We start from the raw sequence: 24,407 nt of genomic DNA, 5'->3' as shown, positions 1-24,407 counted from the left end.
TACATTAACAGTGTAAATACTTACACGCTTAGTTCTACAAGTGTTATGAAGGAGTTTGTAGGCATGCATACATCACATGTCGTGCATTTGTCGTGTGGTGAGTTCAACTATTGCTTTCAAAATATTGTATACATACAGTATTTATTGCTGAAAAAGAAATAAGAGTCTAAACTTACAAGCCTTTCGGAATGGGTTGAGAATGACAGGTGCATAGTTGCCTATACGCAAGCAGGCAACCGCTTACACATCATTTGCTAGAGAAAGTGGGGGAGATAGAGGTGCCACTAAAATATCTGTGCCTCAAAAATACATAATTCAATCAAATTCACAAGTCCAGTTTGAATTTCAAATGATCAACATCATGTCAAATATCACTTTAATGTACATCATATATGTACATGTTCTAAACGGATTAGGATATTCGTTGTTATCAATAACATTTACCATATATAGCAGTTGAAAACAACGAAAATAAGTGGACATAATTCGTAAAGGTTTATCATTAATGTTTTTATTATGACCTGTATTTATGTTGCGGTGAACAGTGGAATAAAACCCAGTAATGTTGAAAGTTGCATCTGACATCACATTGGGTACATTGGTGTATGCATATTTCCTACCATTTTAAAAATACAATTAAACGTCAATATCTATGCCTTTGTCATGAACAACCAATACTCGAGAAAAAGTTACAAACATGAATCAAAAGACCGCCTGCATTCACACATTCTCTTTCAAGGACAAATAAATAAGCAAAGAAAACGAAGAAGGAACTGTGTATACCAAGGGGGAATTATGTAATAGATAATGGGGATGTGGTTTGTGACCGGGAACCTACTTCACACATTTAGATAGTTACCATGACTTCGGCTCATTAATGATATGTCAATATTTGACTAGCCGTCTGACGTAATTGGGTGGTAAGCTTCATTTTAAATGACTATGTACCCTCTATAGCAGAGGAGTAAACATCACACATTGTATGGATATCATTAAAAGAAGAACATCGGTCAGACTTTTAAATATCAAAACCAAAACTTGATCAAACGGTATAAGAAAGTTGAAATAACTGGGGCTATTATGACAACTGCAGTGATTACTGGTAAAGAGACATTAGCTGTGAAAGTGATGGAAACTAGTTTTTCTCTAAATCTCTCAATGGCATGGGAATCTATATTCATGAATAATAAAAACATTCATTTTGTACAAGGTAAGAGCGTTCGCCCCGCATGCGGAAGGCCGGGGTTCGAATCCCGGCCGCGACAGACCAAAGTCGTTAAAACAAGTAGTGACAGTTCCATCGCCAAACGCTCGGCATCAGGTGTGAATGTCACGGGTCCTCGGAGATGACCTTAAAAACGGATGACCCGTGTCACAGTAGGTGTGGCATGCTAAAGAACCCTCACTGCTCAATGGCCATAAGCGCCGAGCATAGGCCTAAATTTGAAGCCCTTCACCGGTCTTGGTGACGTCTCCATATGAGTGAAAAATTCTCGAGCGAGACGTTAAGCAAGATACAATCAATCAATCAATGTACAAAAAACAAGAGAAACCTAATAAAACTATGTTGGATAACCCCTTTTAGTGTGAAGAAATATGTAAGGAAGAATCATTGTCTTTCAAGACAATAAGTAGTTAACCACCAAAATCACACACCCATTTGTCTGTTTATTAAATACTGGTGTTATAACTGATATATATAATATAGAACCATTTTCATTTCATTAAATTTTTTGTGACAAAATGACAGCTAATGCACCTTTAAAGAGTCTCAGTCAGCTCTTCATACAAAACATATATGTGGACTAGTGTTCTAAACTATAACAATATCCATAATAAGGATCATCAAACGTTGGCAACATTTATAATAATGATAATAAATATAAGTCCAAGCACATTTTAATTTTAATCAATAAATAGAAAAAAAAGTACCCCTCTATATATATAGTTTTTTTCTATTCAGATACATGTGGTCCAACCTACAAAATGCATTGCATCAATGAAAAGGACATGGAAAATACCACACTTTCCGGTTGTTATGTTACGTAATAACACCCAAGTGTGACTTTTATGTTTATGCATAAATTATATATTTATGCATTGTCATTCATTATTACTTTTTGACTATATATTCATGTAACGGAGCAATGAAGTCTCATGTTCTATTTGAAAATTGTCTGTCATTTTCTATTGCATTAGTTAACTTATATCATGTAAACCAACTACAACACTAACAAACCAGTGGGTTTTAATTGATTGGTTGTTTTTACGTCCCGTCCAGAATTTTTCACATATTGAGACGTCACCAGCTGTAGGTGAAGTACCACAAATGTAGACCTATGCTTAACGCCCAGAGCCGTAGCAGTGAGGGTTCTTTATCGTACCAACGCATGCCGTGGCACGGGTCCACAGTTTTCAAGGTCATATCCAGAAGACCCGTGATTCTAACCGCTCAATCACTACCTATTTTAACGTCTTAGGTTTGACGCTAAAGTAATATATGGAAACTAAATAAAAATGCAAACTAACACTAAAACTATAAACTACAAAACAAATAAAACGCCTACATGTTCAAATGATCGAGTGTAATGAGGTGCAATACAAAAGTCAGATCTGATCAAATCTTTGGCTGAAAAAAGTCAATGCAAAGATCGAGTTATTACTAAAGTGGTATGTTAACTCGTTCTAATGACGGGTTATAATGAGTAATTCGTACTAGTGTTGAACTGTGATGAAAAACAACATAAAAACATCAAATAGAATAATAATTGAGATGTGAAGCTATATAGCACCTCTAGGAATATATATTATTCATAAGACGAGAAACCTAGAAACATTATAAGGAGTAGAATCTTCGTTAAATGGCTTAAGGGGGTACTCTTCATCGTCATAATGACTTACTTCCTTTTAAGACATGGATGAAAAAATAAATAACAGCAATATTTGTTTATTCATTTAAAAATATCGCCTAGCTGAGTAGCTCATAGGTTAGTAGCTCAGTAGGTTAGTACGTCCACTGCTGAACTGTAGATCGCATGTTTCAGTCCAGCAAGGGTTTTCAATTTTTCTCAGATAGCTTTCTACTAAAACTGCATTTTTTGACTTAATAAAGTAAATTTGAAAGTTTTAAATGTCAAAATATTGTTGTATATATCTTCCACTTTTCATCCATATCAATTTTCTAAAAATGACAAATTTCGTGCTGACGCACCTCGGCATTATACGTAGAACTCAGTAGACATGCCGTGGAGATTGAGGATTGATTTCAAACCCTTATACATGTGTGCAATATACTTGAAATGTTTACCAGTGATATCTCTTCCAAAATCTACAAATGTTTATGATGTACAAATGAATCATCAGTCTAGTGAACCGAATAAAGTGAATGACTGAATGAAGCACTGATACCATTCTGTACACGTTTATATTGCAGTTCATTTCTCTCAACCAGGGATGTACTGGTCTGGTAAAAATGATTGGCTGTAATGATCAAAGAACCTAATCAAAATTTTGAGGAGTAGACGATAATTATGACACGTGAGACCAATTTATTGCTACCAAAAACATAGAATAAATCAACAAAAATAAAAATATTTAAGATTTTTATTCATATTTTACATGAATAACGTTTTTAAGATAAAGTATGCATATATTACTTAGGAATTTTACCACCCATGAGCAATATAAAACAAGTATATCCCGTTAGAGTAAAACTTAAACCTGTCGATCGAAGTGCTGTAGTTTTATTGTGGTCTTCGGAGTTTTGAGAGTCACCTATATTTTTATAGTACTACCCAACGGCATATCACTCTAAGCACAAAATTGTTCACAAACAATATTTCATCTTTCGGAAAATATAATTTCAGTCTCGGCGCTCTCCTTTTATTTTCAGTTTGACAAGAATAAATGTCTACCTCTTATTTTCGTGACATCTAGTAAATCTTTTAGTGAACTATTTCTTTATTAGCTTATAATTGAAAAAGTATATTTATGCATCATATACAACTTTCATTATATTAAGTATAAATATATTTTGAGTTGACCTTTTCTAACCAGGGAAAGGGTTATCATAAGTTTATCCTGCAGCCCAATCCCATTCAGTATTGAATAAAATATTGTTTAAATTAATATACCGAATCAGAGACGTTCTTCTCTCAGTTGACCACGGTCTATGACCAAAAGTTCTAATGATGGATTCAGTTTTGTTACACGCTGTGTGTTCTTTGTGTCAGCTGAGAATGAAAACTACCGTCACGTATTTTTCACCACATTTAATCGCAGCAGTGGAAATATACCCCTTTCTATATATAAAGCGATTTGCACTTCTCTATATAAAGCGATTTGCACTTCTCTATATAAAGCGATTTGCACTTCCCTATATAGAACGATTTACAGGTACACACAATGAGGCCAACTTTAAGATTTGCATAGTCTTTCTATGTGCCATGTACTTATCATGAATTAAGGTACAGCATGACATTCAATACCACGGAAAACTTGTTCTTGTCCCTTGCCTAATAATGGCGAATGATTTCCTGCAGCAAAATATATTCTTAATGAAACTTATATTTGTTTTTGCAGAGGTCCGGACTAGAAAAGAATTTCCTTCGGTGAGGGTGATGAGAGGAGCTCAAAAACTTATGGAATTGCAATGCTATCGAAGCTGGCTTGTGTGCGACAAATTCGCAAGTGTGTCAGACATAACGGAATTTTCGTATCCTTTCTGTTCCTTTTCTTTTTAGTTGCATTCACAACACTAGGAACAACACTTGTCCATCAGCATACCTATTATCGGCGACCAGTAGGGGGCATACTCCAAGACATATTTCCGAATGAAGAGATTATACAGTTTCGTTTTTTCTCCTATGACACCGAATATCGCTACCCTCCAATAAAGGTTGATTTCCCACAAAAAATTAAAAATGGAACCATCGACCTACCAATAGTGAACCGACATCCCTTTAAGTTCATTTTTAACGCTGATCACGTTTGTAAAGGAACAAAACAGAAGAGTCTTTTAATTGTTGTAAAATCATACGTAGGACATTTTGCATTAAGGAATGTGCTGCGAAAAACTTGGATACCCAAGGCAAAGGCTTATAACATTCCTGTCGTATTTGCTTTGGGGTATAAAAAAGACTTACAATCGCTGGTTATAGAAGAGAATGCCCGACACAACGATATAGTTCAGGAGGACTTTCTCGATGTTTACCTCAATAATACGTACAAAGCAATCATGACTTTTAACTGGGTCGTCGAAAACTGCAACCATTTTAGATATGTTTACTTTGATGATGATGATATGTTTCTACATTTAGACAACTTAGTGAAGCATGTAAAAATGCTGGAAATGGAAGGCACAAATTTATTCTCAGGAAGTTTAGCGTCGAGAGGAAAACCCGTTCGCGACCCCCATTCCAAGTGGTACATATCTTGGGAGGAGTACCCCTTCGATTTCTGGCCACCGTACGTTGGAGGGAGTTCAATGATTGCCAGCATGGATATCGTTAAAGACATGCAGAAAATATTTCCATATGTCCGACCTCTAAGCTTCGATGACGTATATTTGGGAATAGTGTTAAACAAGCTCGGAATATTGCCTAATAATAATACTCACTTTGATAATACTATTCTAAGACATTTTGGAAGGCTTCACGAATTGATAGCTAACCATGGTTTCGATGATCCAGTCCTTTACAGCCAAACATATCAATTAGTTTTCCCGGATGAGAAACAAATATCCCATAAGGAAAAGTTGTGATGTTTTTATGAAAATAACGAATCATTTAGAAGAAAAGTATTGAATTGGTCATTTTGAAAGGATTTTATGATATACACATTTTTAAGGATTACTGATAGAGTCTAATGTAAAACGATGTGTTATTCATTATCAGATTGATGAATGGAAGTATTTATTTGCAAACCGTGAATGTTTGTAAAAATGTGCAAGAGATGACGGTTTGTTACATGTGGAAGGATGTATATCTCTAATGATCTAATCATGACATATGCACTCTATCATAAACATAGAAAATTCGGTTAATCGCAACTCGCACAAATCAAACAGCCGGTTAACGATGCCATCCCTATTATGAATATATTCATATTTGCACTACATTTTTTATTATGCATAAAAACTTTTTAAAATAGCACATGTTTTATATCAATGTCTTCTTATTCCTATGTTATGGGTGTAAATGATGGGAGGGGTAGGGAATGAGTGGTTCTTTCTAAATATCATTATATTCATCAAAATATCAATACATGCAGGTTTCCATTCAATAATAGAAATACACAAAATTCATTGCCCTGAAAAATGAGGAATATTTAAATCAACTTCATTAATGGCATTCCGGCACAATTCTGCACTTAATTTTCTGTCGGCAAAATTGACATCTTAAAATCCTCGTTAAATGTATATCAATAGAACGGTTGGGTTATAAAAATAAAAAAGCAACGGTGATGGATCAAAGTTTATTTGATCCAAATGACCCAGAACTTTACATGCGATATTAGTATTCAGGGATCATTACACATGAAAGTGTACGCATGTCCTTAAATCTCAAATCCGCAGCATACCTGTACGATCCGAACAAAAGACTCATAGTCCGGGACTAGTAAATCCAGACTTCATGTCTTTATCCCATCAATAAGTCAAAGTTCTGTAGTTCTCACTATATATTCCCATATATACTTAACTATATTATTTTTCGCTAGGGAAGTAAAAATAAAATTAATGTGTTCTACGTAATAATTTTCTGCGATAGTCCAGTCACAAATACGGATGTCGTGCTTTTCTGAAAATTTGAATGATATATTGTTTTTTTTAAGCCTGCATCTGCTTTGTTACATGTTCGTTGTATTAGAGTTATGTGTGCAGAACATCGGTGAGTTTACCGCAGTCCGTCCCTATTTATATATCACGATATTAGTATTTTACCGTGTGAGATTTTGTTTATGTATAACATGAAACAGTAAAATTGTCGTCAACTGTCACAATATTTTAACTTATTTAAGCTATATTCAAATACAATACTTATCCCTGAGTAAAGAGAGTGTCCATTATATATGGACAAGAATTTGCCTTTTTTCTTTTCTGGTTTTTTTTGGGGGGGGGGGGGGTTCCCGTGACGGTGCTTCTTTTTGACCGTTTGAAAATGTTTTTGGCTATTCCTTATTGTTTATCAAGTCTGAAAGTGGAAGTGGAAACAGGGGTTAACATTTTTTTTTTTTGAAGAGATAAATTTAACATCTAATTGTCAATCCTCATACATTCTAATTAGCGACAAAAACTCGTTTACTTGAAACTGAAGTTCATTGGCATGTAACTACGCCACAGAGATATGTGATATCAAATATTCAAAGGTGTGCGAATTTTGTTTGAGTGTCTTTGTGTTTAAATGTGTTCAGCTTTAGCTATCTAACATTTAATAAGACTTGCTGTCAGACTATGCAGTAGTCAAGATATTCAACACTGTACATTCGTTTTACATGTCTATGCTTTGCCAGTAAAATATGGGAAAAAATTTCTTATTCTCTTTTTGTTTAGTAGTGGTAGTAAGTATATGTGAATAAAAGCGTTCAGTAAAACTGGCTAAAGACCAGCAACAACGGAGACTATAAGGTGATTCCGTTATATATTGAACTGTAGACAATAGTAACAAGATCTCATGCCAAAATTCCGAGTTTATTATATATTTCAATTCCTTGATTTTAAATAAATAATTTAGATTGGAATGATTTTTTTAAAAATAATTTATTATTTTTGTAAGATGCAGACAATTATCTCTTATTTCAAAACTACAAGTATAATATAATAAATGCAAATCTGTACATTCACAGCCAGTACAGATTGATAATTTGTTCAATATTTCGTGTCTCCTTGTATCTCTATTTTAAAAAAGAAAGAAAAAAGCAGACATAAAGATATATTTATAGGGTAGATTGAAAGAAAATATCTCGTACTACATCAGTGGCATTGTCGACGAGGGAGCGAGCAACCGATTGTTGCATATTCTAGGACCTCCGCTACACTGCTTCTTTGGTCGTATCATTCCATTTACAGTATACTTGAGTGACAAGTCAGGCAGAAGTTTATTGATAAAAAATCCCCACCAAAAAACAATCGGTTAGTGCATCGGGCCTTTTAAACCAAGCTAATTTTTAAAAAATAATAATTCGTTTTTCCTTTTAAATTGTAAAAAGTCAAGCAAATTTTAGAACGCTGAATAGTACAACAATGTTATGCGAGTGAAAATATAGAAACAAAGAAAAATACTGGGGTAGTAAAGAAAACAAGCATTATGGGAGTACAATCTAATTAAAATTAGATCCTTTGATCCGCTCATCTACTATCGCTACACAAGGATCTAACAACACCCCATTAGAGGTCATCTCAGATTGAACTTTGTTGAGAAAATAGCAGCCAATCAAATTCTAATCTCTTGACCAATCAGAATATCGCATCTAAAGGTCAGTCGGAAAAGACGAAACAAACATATTTATACCCGAGAGCCTAAATTTTGTGTCTGGTATTACGAAACAGTTCAACAACTTCAATTGTTATAATAGTTTCACAAAGATTCACAAACCTGCGGTGATCTTTAAAACTCTTTTCTTTCTAGTTGATGAACTTTGAACCTGCGCCTACTTTCCCTGAAAACGGATATGATGCTATCGATTTCTTTCTTATATTTAATGATTTTCTCGACTTTCGTGAAACACTTTACACAAACTCCCTCCGAGTGTGGCGGCAACTCGATGATCTTCTGTATGGTATCCCTTTTCTCATCGGTCAGCCTAAGTTTCAGCTTCGAAAGCTTCTTCCATGTCGCAGTACCGTTTCGATCAACTTCTTTTATTAGAAATGAAAACCCGCACAGACAACAAATATTGCATAAACTATATATCCTGTGTGGTGTGAACGGTGAGGCTGGTATGGCCGCAGCCATTTTACTTGTTTATATACACGTTCGGAAGTCGTCATTCCGAGAATATACAATCGCACCGAAGATTCTAAAGCTGATCGTTGATTGGTCAATGCAAAAGTTCAATCTGAGATGACCTCTAATGGGGAGTTGTTAGATCCTTGTGTAGCAATAGTAGATGAGCGGATCAAAGGATCTAATTTTAATTAGATTGCACTGATTCATAATATATAACAAGGCTTGCAACTCAATCTACCCCTTTCCGTACCCCATGACAGATATTTGTCGATTAAAAGTTATTTACACTGCTTACCAGCCAGTTTCTGGGCCCCTATTCACTCCCAGTAATTCTTCTTTAATAATTAAAATCCTCTAATAACAGCTGTCTATCCGTTGTATATTTTTAGGTCACCTGAATTCATTCAGGTGACCTATTGCTATCTGTTTTTGTCCGTCGTCGTTCGTCGTGCGTTAACATTTGAACATTTTCAGCTTCTTCTCTGAAACCCCTGAACCAATTTCAACCAATTTTGGCATATAGCATCTGTGGGTAGAGGGGAACAAAAATTGTGAAATTCGTGGTCCCTGCCCCCCTGGGGCCTGAGGGGTGGGGCAAAAACCATCAAAATGAGTGTAATTTTAAAAAATCTTCTTCTTTACTCCTGGACATCAAGAAGCCAAACTGTGGACATAATTATAATGAGCGTTGAGCCCTCTACCAAAATTGTGAAATTCATGGCCCCTGGGGCAGGGGTTCTTGTGTTAGGGTGGGGCTCTATTGGTCATATAGTGAAAGTGTAGAAATTCTTTGAAAATCTTCTTCTCTGTCGCTGGGTATTAAGTAGACAAACTAATAGCATGGTAATGATGAGCAAGGATGCCTCTTTATACCCCCCGCAACAAGTTGGGGGAGGGGGGGGGGTTATACTGGAATCGGGTTGTCCGTCTGTCCGTCCGTCCGTCTGTAGACGCAATGGTTTCTGGGCTCTAAAGCATTATCCTTTCCACCTACCGTCACCATATCATATATATGGACTACCCATGGGATGAAGATGTTCCCTATCGATTTTGGGGTCAAAAGGTCAAGCACACTGGACATCGAAGTAGCAATATGGTTTCCGGGCTCTAAAGCGTTATCCTTTCCACCTACAGTCACCATATGATACATATGGACTACCCATAGGATGAAGATGTTCCCTATCGATTTTGGGGTCAAAAGGTTAAAGGTCAAGCGCACTGGACATTGAAGTAGCAATATGGTTTCCGGGCTCTAAAGCGTTATCCTTTCCACCTACAGTCACCATATCAAACATATGGACTACCCATGGGATGAAGATGTTCCCTATCGATTTTGGGGTCAAAAGGTCAAAGGTCAAGCGCACTGGACATTGAAGTAGCAATATGGTTTCCGGGCTCTAAAGCGTTATCCTTTCCACCTACAGTCACCATATCATACATATGGACTACCCATGGGATGAAGATGATCCCTATCGATTTTGGGGTCAAAAGGTCAAAGGTCACACGCACTGGACATTGAAGTAGCAATATGGTTTCCGGGCTCTAAAGCGTTATCCTTTCCACCTACAGTCACCATATCATACATATGGACTACCCATGGGATGAAGATGTTCCCTATTGATTTTGGGGTCAAAAGGTCAAAGGTCATGCGCACTGGACATTGAAGTAGCAACACTCAGAAAAGAGGTACCAACACCCTTTGGGAGATTGGGGTAAGTGGGGGGTATTCTTAGTGAGCATTGCTCACAGTACCTCTTGTTAAAAATTGTGAAATTCATGGCCCCTGGATCAGGGGTTCTGGTGCTAGGGTGGGGCCCTATTGATCATATAGTGAAAATGCATTATTTCTTTGAAAATCTTCTTCTCTGTCCTTGGGTATTAAGTAGACAAACCAATAGCATGGTTATGATGAGCAAGGATGCCTCTTTCAAAATTGTGAAATTCATGGCCCTGGGTCAGGGGTTCTGGTATTAGGGTGGGGCCCTATTGATCATATAGTGAAAATGCATTTTATTTCTTTGAAAATCTTCTCCTCTGCTGCTGGGTATTAAGTAGACAAACTAATAGTATGATAATGATAATCAAGGATGCTTCTTTCAAAACTGAAATTTATGGCCCCTGGGTCAGGGGTTCTGGTGCAAAGGCGGGGCTGACCACATAGCTATTCAATGTTTCTTCCATCCAAAAGTAAAATTCTTATATTTAAACACAAACCTAATTCAAACATTGGAAGGTTGTTACATGATACTCAGGTGACCTATAAGGCCCCTGGGCCTCTTGTTTAAAATTGCACTCATTTTGATGGTTTTTGCCCCACCCCTCAGGCCCCAGGGGGACAGGGACCACGAATTTCACAATTTTTGTTCCCCTCCACCCTTAGATGCTCTATGCCAAAATTGGTTGAAATTGGTTCAGCGGTTTCAGAGAAGAAGCTGAAAATGTTCAAATGTTAACGCACGACGCACACCCGCCCGACGAACGACAACGGACAAAAACAGATAGCAATAGGTCACCTGAGTGATTCAGGTGACCTAAAAATAGAATAAACATTTTTCATAGAATTATCCCATTGATTATATATGTATAACAACAAACCTCGGACTGGGATGATCTTGTAGTGGTTAACCTTTTCTGCTCGTTGAACAAACGCACCCTGCATTTTGTAATCTGCACACATTCTCCCTTTTCAATAGTATTTACCATTGAGTCCCACACTGCAACTGTTGCATGACTATCAATATCTTTCAGAATTACCTCTTGGAATTTTACATCATTTTGCTCAACCCTTTTCTTGCTTGCTGGTGACAACTGAAATAAAAATTAAAAAATTGGAGAATCCAAACAGGTTTTTTATGCTTTATTGATTCATATTTCTAAATTATATTAATGCATTTAATGACACAATTAAAGTAGACTACTTTAAAATCTAAATAATATATTTCCAATCTTTAAATATATAGTACCTTAACAACTTTTCCCTTGACTGTAAGTAGTGTTTTCACAGGTGAAGCTAGTGCAGCTTTTAAGGTCATTGTTTGTCCAGCAAGGGTTGGTTCTTCACTCTTAACATCATCAGGGATAGAGAATGGTCTTGCAATTCCCACATCTGTTTTGCTTGTAACAGCTATAAAATTTTGCTTCACAAGAACATTCATTAGAACTACAGCCATTCCCTTAATAAATTTGTTTCTTTTGTTTGGATCATACACTGTTACAGATACTGCAGCAGTTTCATCAGCAATGATTGCAAAGAATTTATCTTTGTATTGGGCATTTTGTGATTTTTCTATGTCACTGACATCTAGCACAACTCCTCTCACTGAAGGGGATGGTGGCAGATGTTTAACATCTTTGTCTTTAATATCCTTTATTTTCAGCATCTGCAATTTTCACAATATTGTATCATAATTACATATCAAACATTTCGCATCTATATTTTTTTTTCATTTTCTTAATGTCATAATTTTCTTTTTGAATATGCATGCAATGTTAGGCTTCTTTGCAATAATCTACACAATCATTTGTATTCATATTTTGAAAAAAATAATTTGTTAAATCTTAGGTCATCATGATCATTGACAGGCATTTTTAAAGTAAATTATCAACAATTGCTTTGATTTATCAATACTGTTGCAGTGTACAATTAAGTGCTTCTTGTAGGTATTTTCTCTTTTCATATTCAATTTATCAAACAATCCCCTTATATTGTCATTGTCATATTGTTATGTTATGAAATAATGTTAATATTATTTTAAGACAAGATCAAGCAAGCTGAAATGAGCAAAAAAGATGTAATACTGGTACTGTTGCATAAAGAAAGAAAGTGCAATGAATGTCTTTAAAGTCTTATAAATATGCATGTTTTTAAAACTAAACAGGGATAAATCAATAAATCTAATACTTTTTTGTACAAAAGTTCTCAGTATGCAGGGAGACAACTTGGACATATCTACAAATATAACATTAAATGGCTTATTACTTTGTCAAAGAACTTAGTCTTGTATATTCCTCCAAAGCTTTGAGAGGGGTGCAACTTTCCGAGAATTAAATGCCAGTAAATATAAACCAGACAGGTTTTTTTTTAATTCTGCTTAAAGCAACATAAGCCATTCCATTTTCAAAAACATTGTTACCAATTGAAATAACTGCTTGTGATAAAGATGCACCTTGCACTTTATGGATTGTAGTTGCCCATGCTTGAATAAGAGGAAATTGCTCTCTAACAAGTATTCTTCCATTGTAATAAAATTCTTGATATAAAGGTTCAATAGCTATTGCATTATTATGTTCAACCCTTTTAAGAATACCTCCAATATGTGGGTCATCAAATTTTACATATATTAAGTTAACTTCTCCAGTCATTTCTTGGTGCATTTCTATTGACTCTACATATCCAAGAGCTCCATTTACTAAACCTTTTGATGTATATATATTTTTTATTAACATAACCCTTGTCCCAGTAGATATTTGTAACTGGCATGGTAACCCACCTGCATTTCTATCATCTACAGGGATATCATCATCAGAGATGGGACCCTTTTTTTCTATGTCATCTTGAGAATAATAATGTTTAGCTTTCACTTCAATACATTTTCGACTTAACAACACTTGCATCTTGTTGTTATGTTCTTGAACTTCTTTCAGTGTAGGAAATAAATGAAGTAGGGATGAAATATCTGTTTGCGGGGGTTGAATTAACCTTGACTGTAAAATCTTGAGATCATCTTCACTCAGTAAACCAACCCTAGCTCGATTTAGAATTGAAGCATATGTAACATCTTCAGATTGTCGTACATTTTCTTAGAGAATGAAAGGCTTAAAAGTTGACCATAGAATTGAATTTTCAAAGGCATATTTGCCTTTAACAGGTCTCAACTGAAGGAAATCCCCTATGACAATAACATTTAAATTTCCAAATGGTTTATCATTATCTTTAATTGAAGTTAGTCTTCTATGAATGTATTCAAAAGTTTTTGCACTAACCATTGAAATTTCATCAATGATGAGTGTATGAACATATGAATAAATGAATCTTAATTTCTTCAAACTTTTCCCAGATAATTCATAAAAATTGGGTTCATTTCCATGTTGCACTGGTAAATACAGTGCACTATGTATTGTGATTCCCAAGATATTTCTAGCTGCTGTTCCAGTTGAAGCACATACCATTACTGGGGATTTTCCACAAACAATTGGGCAACAGCAGTTTAACCAGTCAATTATCAGTCTTGTGAGGTAACTTTTTCCAACTCCTGCTCCACCACTAATAAACATGCAAAGTTGCTGAGAATTATCCCTGTTTTTATAATGGTTAAAAATGTACCGCATTAGTTTTTTGACACCTTGTTAACCTTGCTATTCTGCTTTGTATCTCATCAAAAGATATAGATGATGAACTTATTTCATTGATATGCAGCTCATCACTATTATCACAACTAAGTTCACTTTGTAATTCACTACTCAAATGAAAATCTACATCATCCAAGTTATTGGGGTGTGATATAGATAATGGGGGGATCTTCCAAAAGACAGTCATCATCAACATGTACATGTTCACTAGTAGATGGGGCAATAAAAGCCTCCATCTCTTTTACAGAACATTGAATAAAACGCACTGCATTTTCAATTTCATCTACTAGCGTTGCTGATTCTAAAAAGTCTAATTGCATGTTCTGTCTTTTAGCAATAAATGCATCTCTTGCGGTGCTATATTTTGATGTCTGATTTCTTTGTATAAGTTCTTCCTCATTTTGATGGGGTAAAAAGCACATCAAGAGACTGTAAAAGTAATCATCAGATGACAATGGCAACTTTGGGAGGCGAATTATCAAGGCTTTTAATCTCTTACGCATTATGACATGTTGAAATGGTGCTTTAACCTTGTACGTGGTTGCTTACTTGAAGAAGCTACAGTTATATCAACATCTTTGTCTCCACACTTAACGTACCATTGTGAAAATTCAAATAAACATAGATTAAAAAGTTCATTTGGACGTGCATGATAATAGTCTATCACATTGTTGTAAAATATGTCTGTACTTGTATCATCTAGTTCCTCTCGCTCTTGTTTTGACTTCAGTACACGGAACCTCTTTTCTGGTGGTTTTGTATTTAGTGTCTGAACTGATCTTGAGCTAATAATCAAATTTAAATCTTGAAGAAGCCTATATGCTGCTTCTTGAGCACTTAGCTTTCTTGACTTTAACACACAATATCCAATTTTTAGCATTCTAGAACACTGAGACAAAACAGTCATTTGATTTAAGTTGTTAATGACTTTTAACAATTCAAATTTTAAATTTTCGGGTTCTGCTTTACATAAATAAGCACAGACATAATAAGCAGCTGATTCACAATTACCTATTACTTGTATGTCCGTATTAGCTTGCCAATGATTCAGAATAATAGGGTTAAAAGCATTAATATAACAATCATCAGCAGTGCGTTCAGTTTCATAAAACTTGCCTTTGATAACATTTGATTGTAAATCCACATTACTCAAAATGTATGTTTCCTTCTTTACTCTGAATGGAAAACCAAAGCGACATCGGCCAGTTTTTCTCAAACAGTAGTCAGAATGACGATGAGTTTGAAATTTTGAAGCATACCGACTTGTGCTGTGTTTTGTGCTTATTACGTCATTGATATACTTTACAAGCCTTTCATGGTCACTAAATATTTCTGAAAAATTTTCAATCCAAAAGAAAATATGATAATGTGGGCTTCCGCGGTTTTGGAACTCTACACGTGCGAAATAATCGACTACTTTTCCTAAAGGCATTAGAGGACCAAGAATAACATCTTTCAGTAGTATCCTAAAGCGCCGTTGAAAATGAAGTGCTGTCAAAACTGGGTCATTTTTCACCAACTGTAAACAGTTTGTCATGTTACATGCTGTATCATAGCTGCAACATTGCAGGGACATGATCAAATCAGGCCAATGCATGTCATTTGCTGATAATGTTACAAATAAGCTAGGAGGTCCAAGACATTTAAACATTGCCAATAAATTTAATAAATTATTTTTCCAATAGGCAGCTGTTCCTTTCATAAATTTCATAAACATGTAAGAGTTTTGTAATAAATCAGGATTACTTGAAATATCATTTACATCTGCTGCTGTTAGCAACCCAGTGCTTTTTCTCATTCTCATGTGAATACTAACAGCATTTAATAATCTTTCCTTTTCATAATAATTTACTGCATGCAGTAAATAGGAAATATCTTTTCTGAATCTACCATCCTTATAATACATCCTACACTTAAAATACTTGGAAGCAGTTAATTTTGCAAGTCTTTCATGACCAAATCCATTAACACCAAGGGGAAACAAATGAGGGAATGCCATTTCTTCACCTTTCGGAGTGTCGTATGCATTTAATGGAGTAGACCTGCATCTTTTCAATGATAAATGAGGAATATCACTATTCAACAAAGTTTCAATGTCAATGTGTGGTATCACATAATCTGATGGTATTACAGCATACTCTTCATAAGTGTTATTGATGACAGCTAGTTCATTTTCAATGTTTATATCTTCGGGAATATGGTCAAAATTTAAAGATATGTTGGCATATATTTGATTATTTGCTTTTAACCACAACAATGCTTGTAATAGTTTTTCCTTTCTTACTAGGTGAGTTGGTAAATACCTCCCACTATACAGCTATTAAATAGTTTATGTAAACTATCGATAAGTGCGGTTTGTCCATGTTTCAGCATGTGATTAGTTATTCTATCTAATCCTGGAGATTTGTTATATTTTAATTTACATATTGTTTCAGAGATTTCTGTTTTAGAAATCCTAAAGTCTAATTCATTAAAACATGCTTTAGATTCAAGTTTAGATACTTGTTCATCCAAACTAGCAATGCGAGATTTGAAAGAATCTGTAACAGTATTTAACATAATGAAATGGTGTAGCCAATCTTTAGAAGATATTTGGGATCCTTTGTCATCCACTTTCTCATCTGAGAGTTTCTTTATTAATTCCCAAAACATTTTCGGATTATTATCATGCAGTTCATCAATCTTTTCAAGCATGCTGTTTTTGAACTGTCTACATTTAAATTTCCTAAGTTTTGCATAGTTTCTCCTAAGTTTAAAGAAGTGTCCTCGAACCAAAGGATCTTTCGGGTATTTAGCAAAAATTTCTGCATATTGTAATAGATCTTTTCTTTTCTTAAATAAGTCGTTATCAAACCAATTTTTGGTTTTTTTAATGTGTGTGTTTTATTGCTGGACACATTTCTGTTCTCTTTCAGAGATTGTTTAGCTGCAGATAGTATAATGGATGTCAAATCATCACAGGCTTTGTCTATTGAATTTTGTGTGTTTTCAATAATTTGATCATTCACAAAATAATTTAATTTCTTGCTGAATTCAGTGCTACTAAGTGCTAAACAAAACTTCTCAGCTGAATTATCATCCCATATAAACTTGGGTTTTAACTGAAATACAGGCAGTTCATCACATATTTTAAAAGCAAAATCAACACATATTTGCCATTCTAGTACTGAATGACAATCAGAGAATATGGGGTGGAACTGATTTACATGAAAATATAAAAAACATGGTAATATTTTCTCAGAGGCTATCACATAGTCTACCACACTAGCACCTTTTGTTGTATAACAGGTGTATCTTCCAAAACAATCTCCGAATACTCTGCCATTTAATATTCTTAGTTGATTACCAATACACAAGTCTAATAATTGTTTACCTCTTGCATCAATTGTCTCATCTTGACTTGTACGCTCCCTAATATTTCTATCAGATTGATAATTAACATGAGTTGGTACGTACAGACAATTGTCATTGGGTATAAAATCATTTTCTTGTGACACTCTTGCATTAAAGTCCCCACATAATACAACATCTCCAAACTTGGAGTATCTATAGACATCTTTTTCAATGGAGTCCAGTATATCTATTTGTAAAGCCTTATAATATGAGGATATTAATGGTGGAATATATATCACACATAGATATAAATCATTTTCAAAGCCAAAGAAATCTTTGTCAAATTTCAGCCACTGAAAGTCTTTGTTGTTGTTTGTCAGTATCTTTACATGTTGTTTGATATACTTATTACAAAATATTGCTAATCCTCCAAAGTATCTATTATTAGTAGACTTTGCCCTGCATATAGTATGACAATAAAAGGGCTCAATATTTGGAACACAGAAATCATACCCTATGTGGGTTTCGATTAAGAAGAAAATATCATATTTCTTAAATTGCTCAACAAATGAGGGTTCCTCTAACTTATTACCCTCTTTACATGTTAGACCTCCAACATTAAGTAGGCCAAATCTTAAATTTTTTACCTTCATTTATATGAAGTTTAACAATATATAAAATAGTATACCATGTTGACTATCTGCATGTACATATAATTTGGTTCAGAATTATTATACTGCTAATATAATACAAACTATGTACAAGAAGAAGAAAAAACATATATATACATATCTGAATGTTACAACACCTGCATGTACACCTCTGGAGGATTATCTAATCTCGTCTGGCGTATCTAGGTTTTCCAGGAAATCCTCGTCCACGTCCGTGATTCCGACGCTGTGAACTGCTTCTGGAACGACGATCTACATTTAGGTGTAGGGATGCATGTATAGCCGAACGGAAATTGGCAGCAAGTTTGGATACTCCTTTAGGATTGAGATGATATCCATCCTTATTCAACAGGGTTAGGTTAAGACCAGAGTCAACAAACATGTGGTGATCAACAAAAGATATAGCTCCATCGTTATTTTGTAGAAACTTCTGTTTCAGAATAGCATTTACCATTTCTGCACTGTTTTTCTGCAAATCACTTCTTGGGGTAGTTAATGAGATGATAACTTTGGTATTGGGCCATCTTTGTCTTATGAACTGAACGATTTCATACATGTTGGTGACACAGTCATCTCGACTGTAAAACGAAAACTAGAAAAGATATTGTTATAAAATAAATTGTTCTATGACCTATAAATCCTAGAGCATCAACTGTGAAAGTCTCATTTATTTTGGTGAAAGGGCCAATTTTAGTACTTTGTGGCTCTGGTCCTTTACTAATTAGTTGCTAATGTACTTTTTTTTTTTTATTCAGAAACCTTTAACAGCTCATCTAAAAAGCTTCTTCACATGCCCATGGATAAGAGAAGATGACGAGGATTTAAAGGTATACATATTTTATAAATAACAATCTGTCATTGCTATTATTAGCTCACCTGCGCTGAAGGCTCAAATGAGCTTTTCTGATCGAAATTTGTCCGGCATCTGTGGTCACTAACTTTTCAAATTTTCATCTTCTCCAGAACCTCTGCGCCAATTTCAACCAAATTTGGCACAGAGTATCCATGGGTAAAGGGGATTCAAATTTGTTCAAATGAAAGGCCACATCCTCTTCCAAGGGGAGATAATCAAGAAATAGTGAAAATTGGATGGGGTCATTAAAAATTCTTGTTCTCAAGAACCATTAGACCAGAAATTTCTTCTAAAAAGTAATATGTATATTTATTTTATACCCATCAGTGTATAGTTCTTTGATACTGTGAATTTCACAGCGTGTGAGCCTATTTTCCGGATCACCACACTGTGGTTTTCTGATTCCGTATCAATATCCTCTGAAATGCCATCACAATGACGCCACAATGCATCAACACAACTTTATTTGTGGAAAATATTGACCGTGTCACAAACGAAATGGCGTACACCAAACATAATTTCATAGTATGTCTGTGTTTTTGATAATTTTGGATTACATTTATTATCTTATAAACGGGGATTTAAAAATTACTTCAGTAACTTAATCCGAAGAGTTGGATCATGTCTCATTGACAGGCGCGGATCATTGCGTCTCGTGTGATCTGATCATCCGCGCCTGTCAACTCGACGTGATCCGACTCTTTGGATCAAGTTACTGTAGTAATAATATATATATATACACACACAAAAAGATCCCAAGATACTCTGAATGAAAAATACAAAGGTGTTCCTTAAAGATTTAATAAAAGGTGTGATAATTTAAGAGTGCATGGTGTTGGGTGTTGTTAGCCACTTTACTACTTCTTGAGAATCGTATGTATGGCTCTTAGTACTAACTTTACAGAGGTTCTTGTTTTCCGGAAGGGGGGGGGGGGGCTAGGACCATTTATTAGATACTTTATTATGTACATTTATTTACCCCGCAAATTCCAGGGAGGGGGGTCCGAAACACACACCCCACCCCCTTCTAGTTCTGCGCATGATGTGCCTGTGTTCACATCAGGAATGCAAAAATCCTGTTTTATTTACAAATAATTAATGATTTGTTTTAAATATTGATATATTAAGTGCAGTTTTCACTTTCTTATTAATATGGGCCCCTATGACTGAGACAATTTTTTAGTGATTTGTATACATGTTTTTTTTCAATTTCTAGTTCAGGTAGTACAATATCACTTACCAGGTACATAGAAATTGTAAACAGATGCAGTACTTTTAGAACAGTGAATTTAATCCACACCAATATCAAGAAAACACGTACATGTTAATCCCTTTACTTTTTATCCTCAGAGACAAATTACATCAGTTCTGGAGGGGTGTGGATGGGAGGCAGACAAAAATGTCATCATCACATGTTTCTCATATGCCTCCCATTCTTTCACCAACTGGAGGAACCAGGTTCGTCAAAAGGTACAGAATTTTACACTAAAAATATAAAATTTTGACATGCAAAATAATTTTAGAAGTTGCAGGAGCGTACAGTATGGCATCTAATTAATTGGAGGCTTTTTTTGTCCTCTCCCAACTCAGGATAAAAAAAAAATTGGGTCAATAGGTAGGTGGGGGAACAAATTCTAGAAAATTACACGACCAAATTTTGAACTTTCAAAATCTAATAAAATTAAAGGTATAACTAGGATTAAAATCTTTGTTGACGGGATAAGAAAATTCTGGAATTAATTAAAAAATTTATTGTTTCCTTGAGGTTAAAAACGTTTTAAGTAGGGCCATTTTTTGCAAGTTGGTTGAGATAGGGCAAATAAATATTTTTTTAAAGATGCCTAAGTTTTAGTGTGTTATAAACATTTGTCCAGTTTGCACAGTTGTCTGTGTTTTGACACATTGAACGTTCAAAATTTACAATGTAAAACTTTTCTTTTCATTAATTTATTGATTTCTTGATAGATTGATTAAATATGGCTTATTTGAAGTAAATTATACACACCACACTTGTATAGCTAAATCAAGGGAACAGCTGTTATTGTTCAACTTGAGCATGAATTTTAATTTTATTTCATGACTTAATTTGCACAAGAAAGTTCAACATTTGTGAAATAAAAATAAAAATCATTAATTACCTTTAACTTTTTATCTGCCTGTCTGTGTTATGGTGTTTTGAATGCCAAAGTATTCAGCTGAGTTTATAAGAAAAAATGCAGATGGGATGTAGATATAAGCTAGCCTAATGTAACATCCTACATTTCATTTCTCAGTCTAAATAATATGAAACATGGTGATATTTTCCTGTTGTTCATGCATACATTAAATTTCAGCTAGTGACTCAAGAGAAGCGGGTTGAGATGATGCCCATTACAAATCTGCAGAGATACCTTTTCTCAGCCTTATGGGTGTCGCCATCCGAGTCGGATGTAAAAATTTATTTCAAGGTGACCCTTGCACTGGTAAGGATTGAAATTCTTTTTTACATATGAGGTGACTTGAATCACTCTGTTGACCTATTGCTATTTGTTTTTGTCCTTCATAGTGTGATGAAAGGATCATAAAGCATCCTTTAACATTTGAATATTTTCAACTTTCCCTTTGGAATGACTAAGCCATGTATATTGTTTCTGATATATTTATACCCCGAACGAAGTTCATGGGGGTATATAGGAATCACTCTGTCTGTCCGTCTGTCTGTCTGCAGATTCGTGTCCGGGTCATAACTTCTTTGTTCTTTGACATAGACATACCATATTTGGCACACAGGTGGATCACCATGATACGATGTGTCGAGTACCTTCATGACCTCTATATGACCTTGACCTCAAGGTCAAAATGAAAGGTTTTTAAAACAATGGATTCGTGTCCTGGCCATAACTTCTTTGTTCTTTGACATAGGCATACCATATTTGACACATGAGTGTACCACCATGAGACGATGTGTCGGGTACCTTCATGACCTCCATATAACCTTGATCTTTGACATCAAGGTCAAAATTGATTATAGGATTTTGACATAGTCATACCATAAGACATGGGTGTATCGCCATGAGACTATGTTTCATGTACATTCATGACCTCTTTATGACCTTGACCTTTGATCTCAAGGTCAAAATTATAGGTTTATACTATGGATTTGTGTTCGGACTATATCTTCCATTTCCTTTTACAAAGGCATACCATATTTTTACACTCAGGAAAGAGGTAATTTATACCTATTAACAACACCCTTTGGGAGATTGGGGTAAGCGGGGGGTATTCTTAGGGAGCATTGCTCACAGTACCTCTTGTTTGAATATATTGAACTTGTTATTTAATTGTATGATAAGAATCAGAGAACAGAAATGAGATATCAAAATCATGCCCAGTCTTAATATTTAGATATATTTTTTTGGTTCATTGCTTTACAGAGGGCTTTCGCAGATGGGCACAGATTATTCAACAACCCAACCACAGCCATAGACTTCTGGCGTGCTTTTTTAAAAAGGAATATTGACACAATGGTAAGCAATCTTTAAGAAATATCAGAATTATTAGTTTCTGCCCACCTCCCTCCAAAACCAAAATATAGGATGAATCAACTCTACTATGCAAGGTGAAGATAACGAACAGTGATCAATCTCATAACTCCTACAAGCAATACAAAATAGATAGTTGGGCAAACACGGACCCCTGGACACACCAGAGGTGGGATCAGGTGCCTAGGAGGAGTAAGCATCCCCTGTTGACCGGTCACACCCGCCGTGAACCCCATATCCTGATCAGGTAAACGGAGTTATCCGCAGTCAAAATCAGTGTGCCAAGAACGGCTTAACAATCGGTATGAAACACGTCACTGTTACAAAAAGCAGCAACTTTACGGTATGTCTGTGCAAGTGTACCCAGACAGCAACTATATATTGTATTGAGGATATGTCATAATGTTAAACCAAGGTCATTAAGACAAGTTCATTATTAGTCACAGAAAATGTTTACCTATAATTCATATCCTGTCCATAACTCTCTCAGAAACATTGGAAGTTTCTGCTTTATAAAAGATTATTTATGACCTGGCATTGTGTCAAGGTCATTTGTATTAGTTCAAGGCCAGTCTTAGTATGTCAGGAAATTATGTAATTCCTGCCTTGAAATTTCTTCTAACAAATACGAATTGCATGCTCAAGGAAACATATAATTATATACATTTGTACCACTTGAAGGTAGATCATGACCTTGACACAAGGTTATAGTGTAAGACTAAAGCCACTTGCAGAAAAATTTAATGTAAATCTTATCAATAACTTTGTATGAGATAAACATTAGATGCATGTACATTGTTACTGATGACCTATGGTTTTGTAATTATTATCATTGAACATCATTTAGGCAATATAAGGTCATTGGTAAAACTGTTCACTTTTTGTCTTCTCCATGACTTTATAACAGTGAAACATACACTGCAAGCCCAGACTTGATACAAAGAATGGTAACCGTTATTATCTGGGAGTGTCCTAAGTCAAGGTCAAGTACATAACTAGGTCTGACAGAAAAAAGTGTTATTTCTTTTCAAGGCCTTGAAAATTAGAAATCCCATAGTAAGAAAACCTGTAAATGTGCTATGGCCTTATCCAATGGTCATTCAAACAAGGTTTAAAAAAGGAAAATTCTGAATTTCCTTTTCAACTGAAAATTTCTTCAATTAACTATTCTGACATCTGTAGATAGATTTGTGGAGATGGTATTTTCTGAGATTGCTATTTCTAGTTATAAATGTACTTGTTCAGTTTCTATGTCATCTTGATAAATTTGGAAAATAATGATTTTGAAACTGCAGTTGAGCAATCATGTATTTCATTTAAATTATTTACAAATGGTTTTCTTTTCTCTTGCAGATGAAACAGACACCAGACAGATGGGTTGCCCTTGAGCAGAGAATGAAAAAGAAAGTTGAAGCTTGCAATAAAGAAGATTAAGAAAGAGAAAGTGTCCAGTTGTTTATTAATCAAAAGAATACCTGGATATTCATACTTATAATGGTACTTCCTCAAAATCGGGGTACAAATTAAGCAGTTTTAAATAATGAATTTTGATGTAATTCATTTACTGCATGATTTTGAGATTGTACTTATTATCTCTGTATGAATATCATTAACAGTGAAACCTTGATGATCAGTTGTATATTTAATTATAAACAAAACTGTAGATATCTGTGAGGAACAAATTGCTAAGCAACACAGAATTTTATGAAACTTTTCATTAAGTTTTTATAAAAAT

The 24,407-nt window shown here is 34.9% G+C and overlaps 3 protein-coding genes across 8 annotated transcripts in view; 2 read left to right on the top strand and 1 right to left on the bottom strand.

Annotated features, from left to right (window-relative positions):
- Positions 1-6,150, top strand: part of LOC125645532 (beta-1,3-galactosyltransferase brn-like) — a 40,374-nt gene extending 34,224 nt beyond the window's left edge. For 3 of the 6 annotated variants that reach the window (XR_008796267.1, XM_056142176.1, XM_048871099.2), the window contains 2 exons: positions 3,434-3,537; positions 4,582-6,150. Coding sequence is in view for 5 of the 6 variants with exons in the window: in XM_056142176.1 (XP_055998151.1) it covers positions 4,652-5,761 (1,110 nt within the window). In the remaining variant the exon portion in view is untranslated. Of the gene's footprint in view, positions 1-31; positions 1,103-3,433; positions 3,538-4,581 lie in introns of those variants that run through there. The other 3 variants (XM_056142174.1, XM_056142175.1, XM_056142172.1) reach the window with 2 other exon arrangements.
- Positions 6,151-11,467: 5,317 nt separating this feature from the next.
- Positions 11,468-12,587, bottom strand: LOC130047227 (uncharacterized). Its single transcript, XM_056141835.1, has 3 exons — positions 11,909-12,587; positions 11,541-11,753; positions 11,468-11,476 (listed from the first exon to the last, which is right to left on the bottom strand). Exons 1-3 carry the CDS (start codon positions 12,323-12,325, stop codon positions 11,468-11,470), a joined length of 639 nt encoding a protein of 212 aa, XP_055997810.1. The 5' UTR covers positions 12,326-12,587.
- A 5,892-nt stretch (positions 12,588-18,479) lies between these two features.
- Positions 18,480-24,106, top strand: LOC125647078 (uncharacterized). The gene is made up of 5 exons (XM_056142177.1): positions 18,480-19,125; positions 20,502-20,621; positions 21,485-21,613; positions 22,565-22,657; positions 24,026-24,106. Exons 1-5 carry the CDS (start codon positions 19,030-19,032, stop codon positions 24,104-24,106), a joined length of 519 nt encoding a protein of 172 aa, XP_055998152.1. The 5' UTR covers positions 18,480-19,029.
- The last annotated feature ends 301 nt before the right edge of the window (positions 24,107-24,407 follow it).

This window comes from Ostrea edulis, chromosome 6 (genome assembly GCF_947568905.1).
Source record: "Ostrea edulis chromosome 6, xbOstEdul1.1, whole genome shotgun sequence".
NCBI lineage: Eukaryota > Metazoa > Mollusca > Bivalvia > Ostreida > Ostreidae > Ostrea > Ostrea edulis.
The sequence above is the reverse complement of the archived record's forward strand: the minus strand, read 5'-3'. Positions and strand labels throughout refer to the sequence as shown.

What these genes read in the sequence shown, in the direction of transcription:
- LOC125647078 (XM_056142177.1), top strand. Translation starts at nt 19,030, where the DNA reads ATGTACTTTTTTTTTTTTATTCAGAAACCTTTAACAGCTCATCTAAAA. An exon ending in AAGATGACGAGGATTTAAAG is followed by an intron (nt 19,126 to 20,501) that starts GTATACATATTT and finishes TTTTATCCTCAG; the next exon opens with AGACAAATTACATCAGTTCT. An exon ending in TCAAGGTGACCCTTGCACTG is followed by an intron (nt 21,614 to 22,564) that starts GTAAGGATTGAA and finishes ATTGCTTTACAG; the next exon opens with AGGGCTTTCGCAGATGGGCA.
- LOC130047227 (XM_056141835.1), bottom strand. Translation starts at nt 12,325, where the DNA reads ATGCTGAAAATAAAGGATATTAAAGACAAAGATGTTAAACATCTGCCA. An exon ending in TCAAGGGAAAAGTTGTTAAG is followed by an intron (nt 11,754 to 11,908) that starts GTACTATATATT and finishes TTTTTATTTCAG; the next exon opens with TTGTCACCAGCAAGCAAGAA.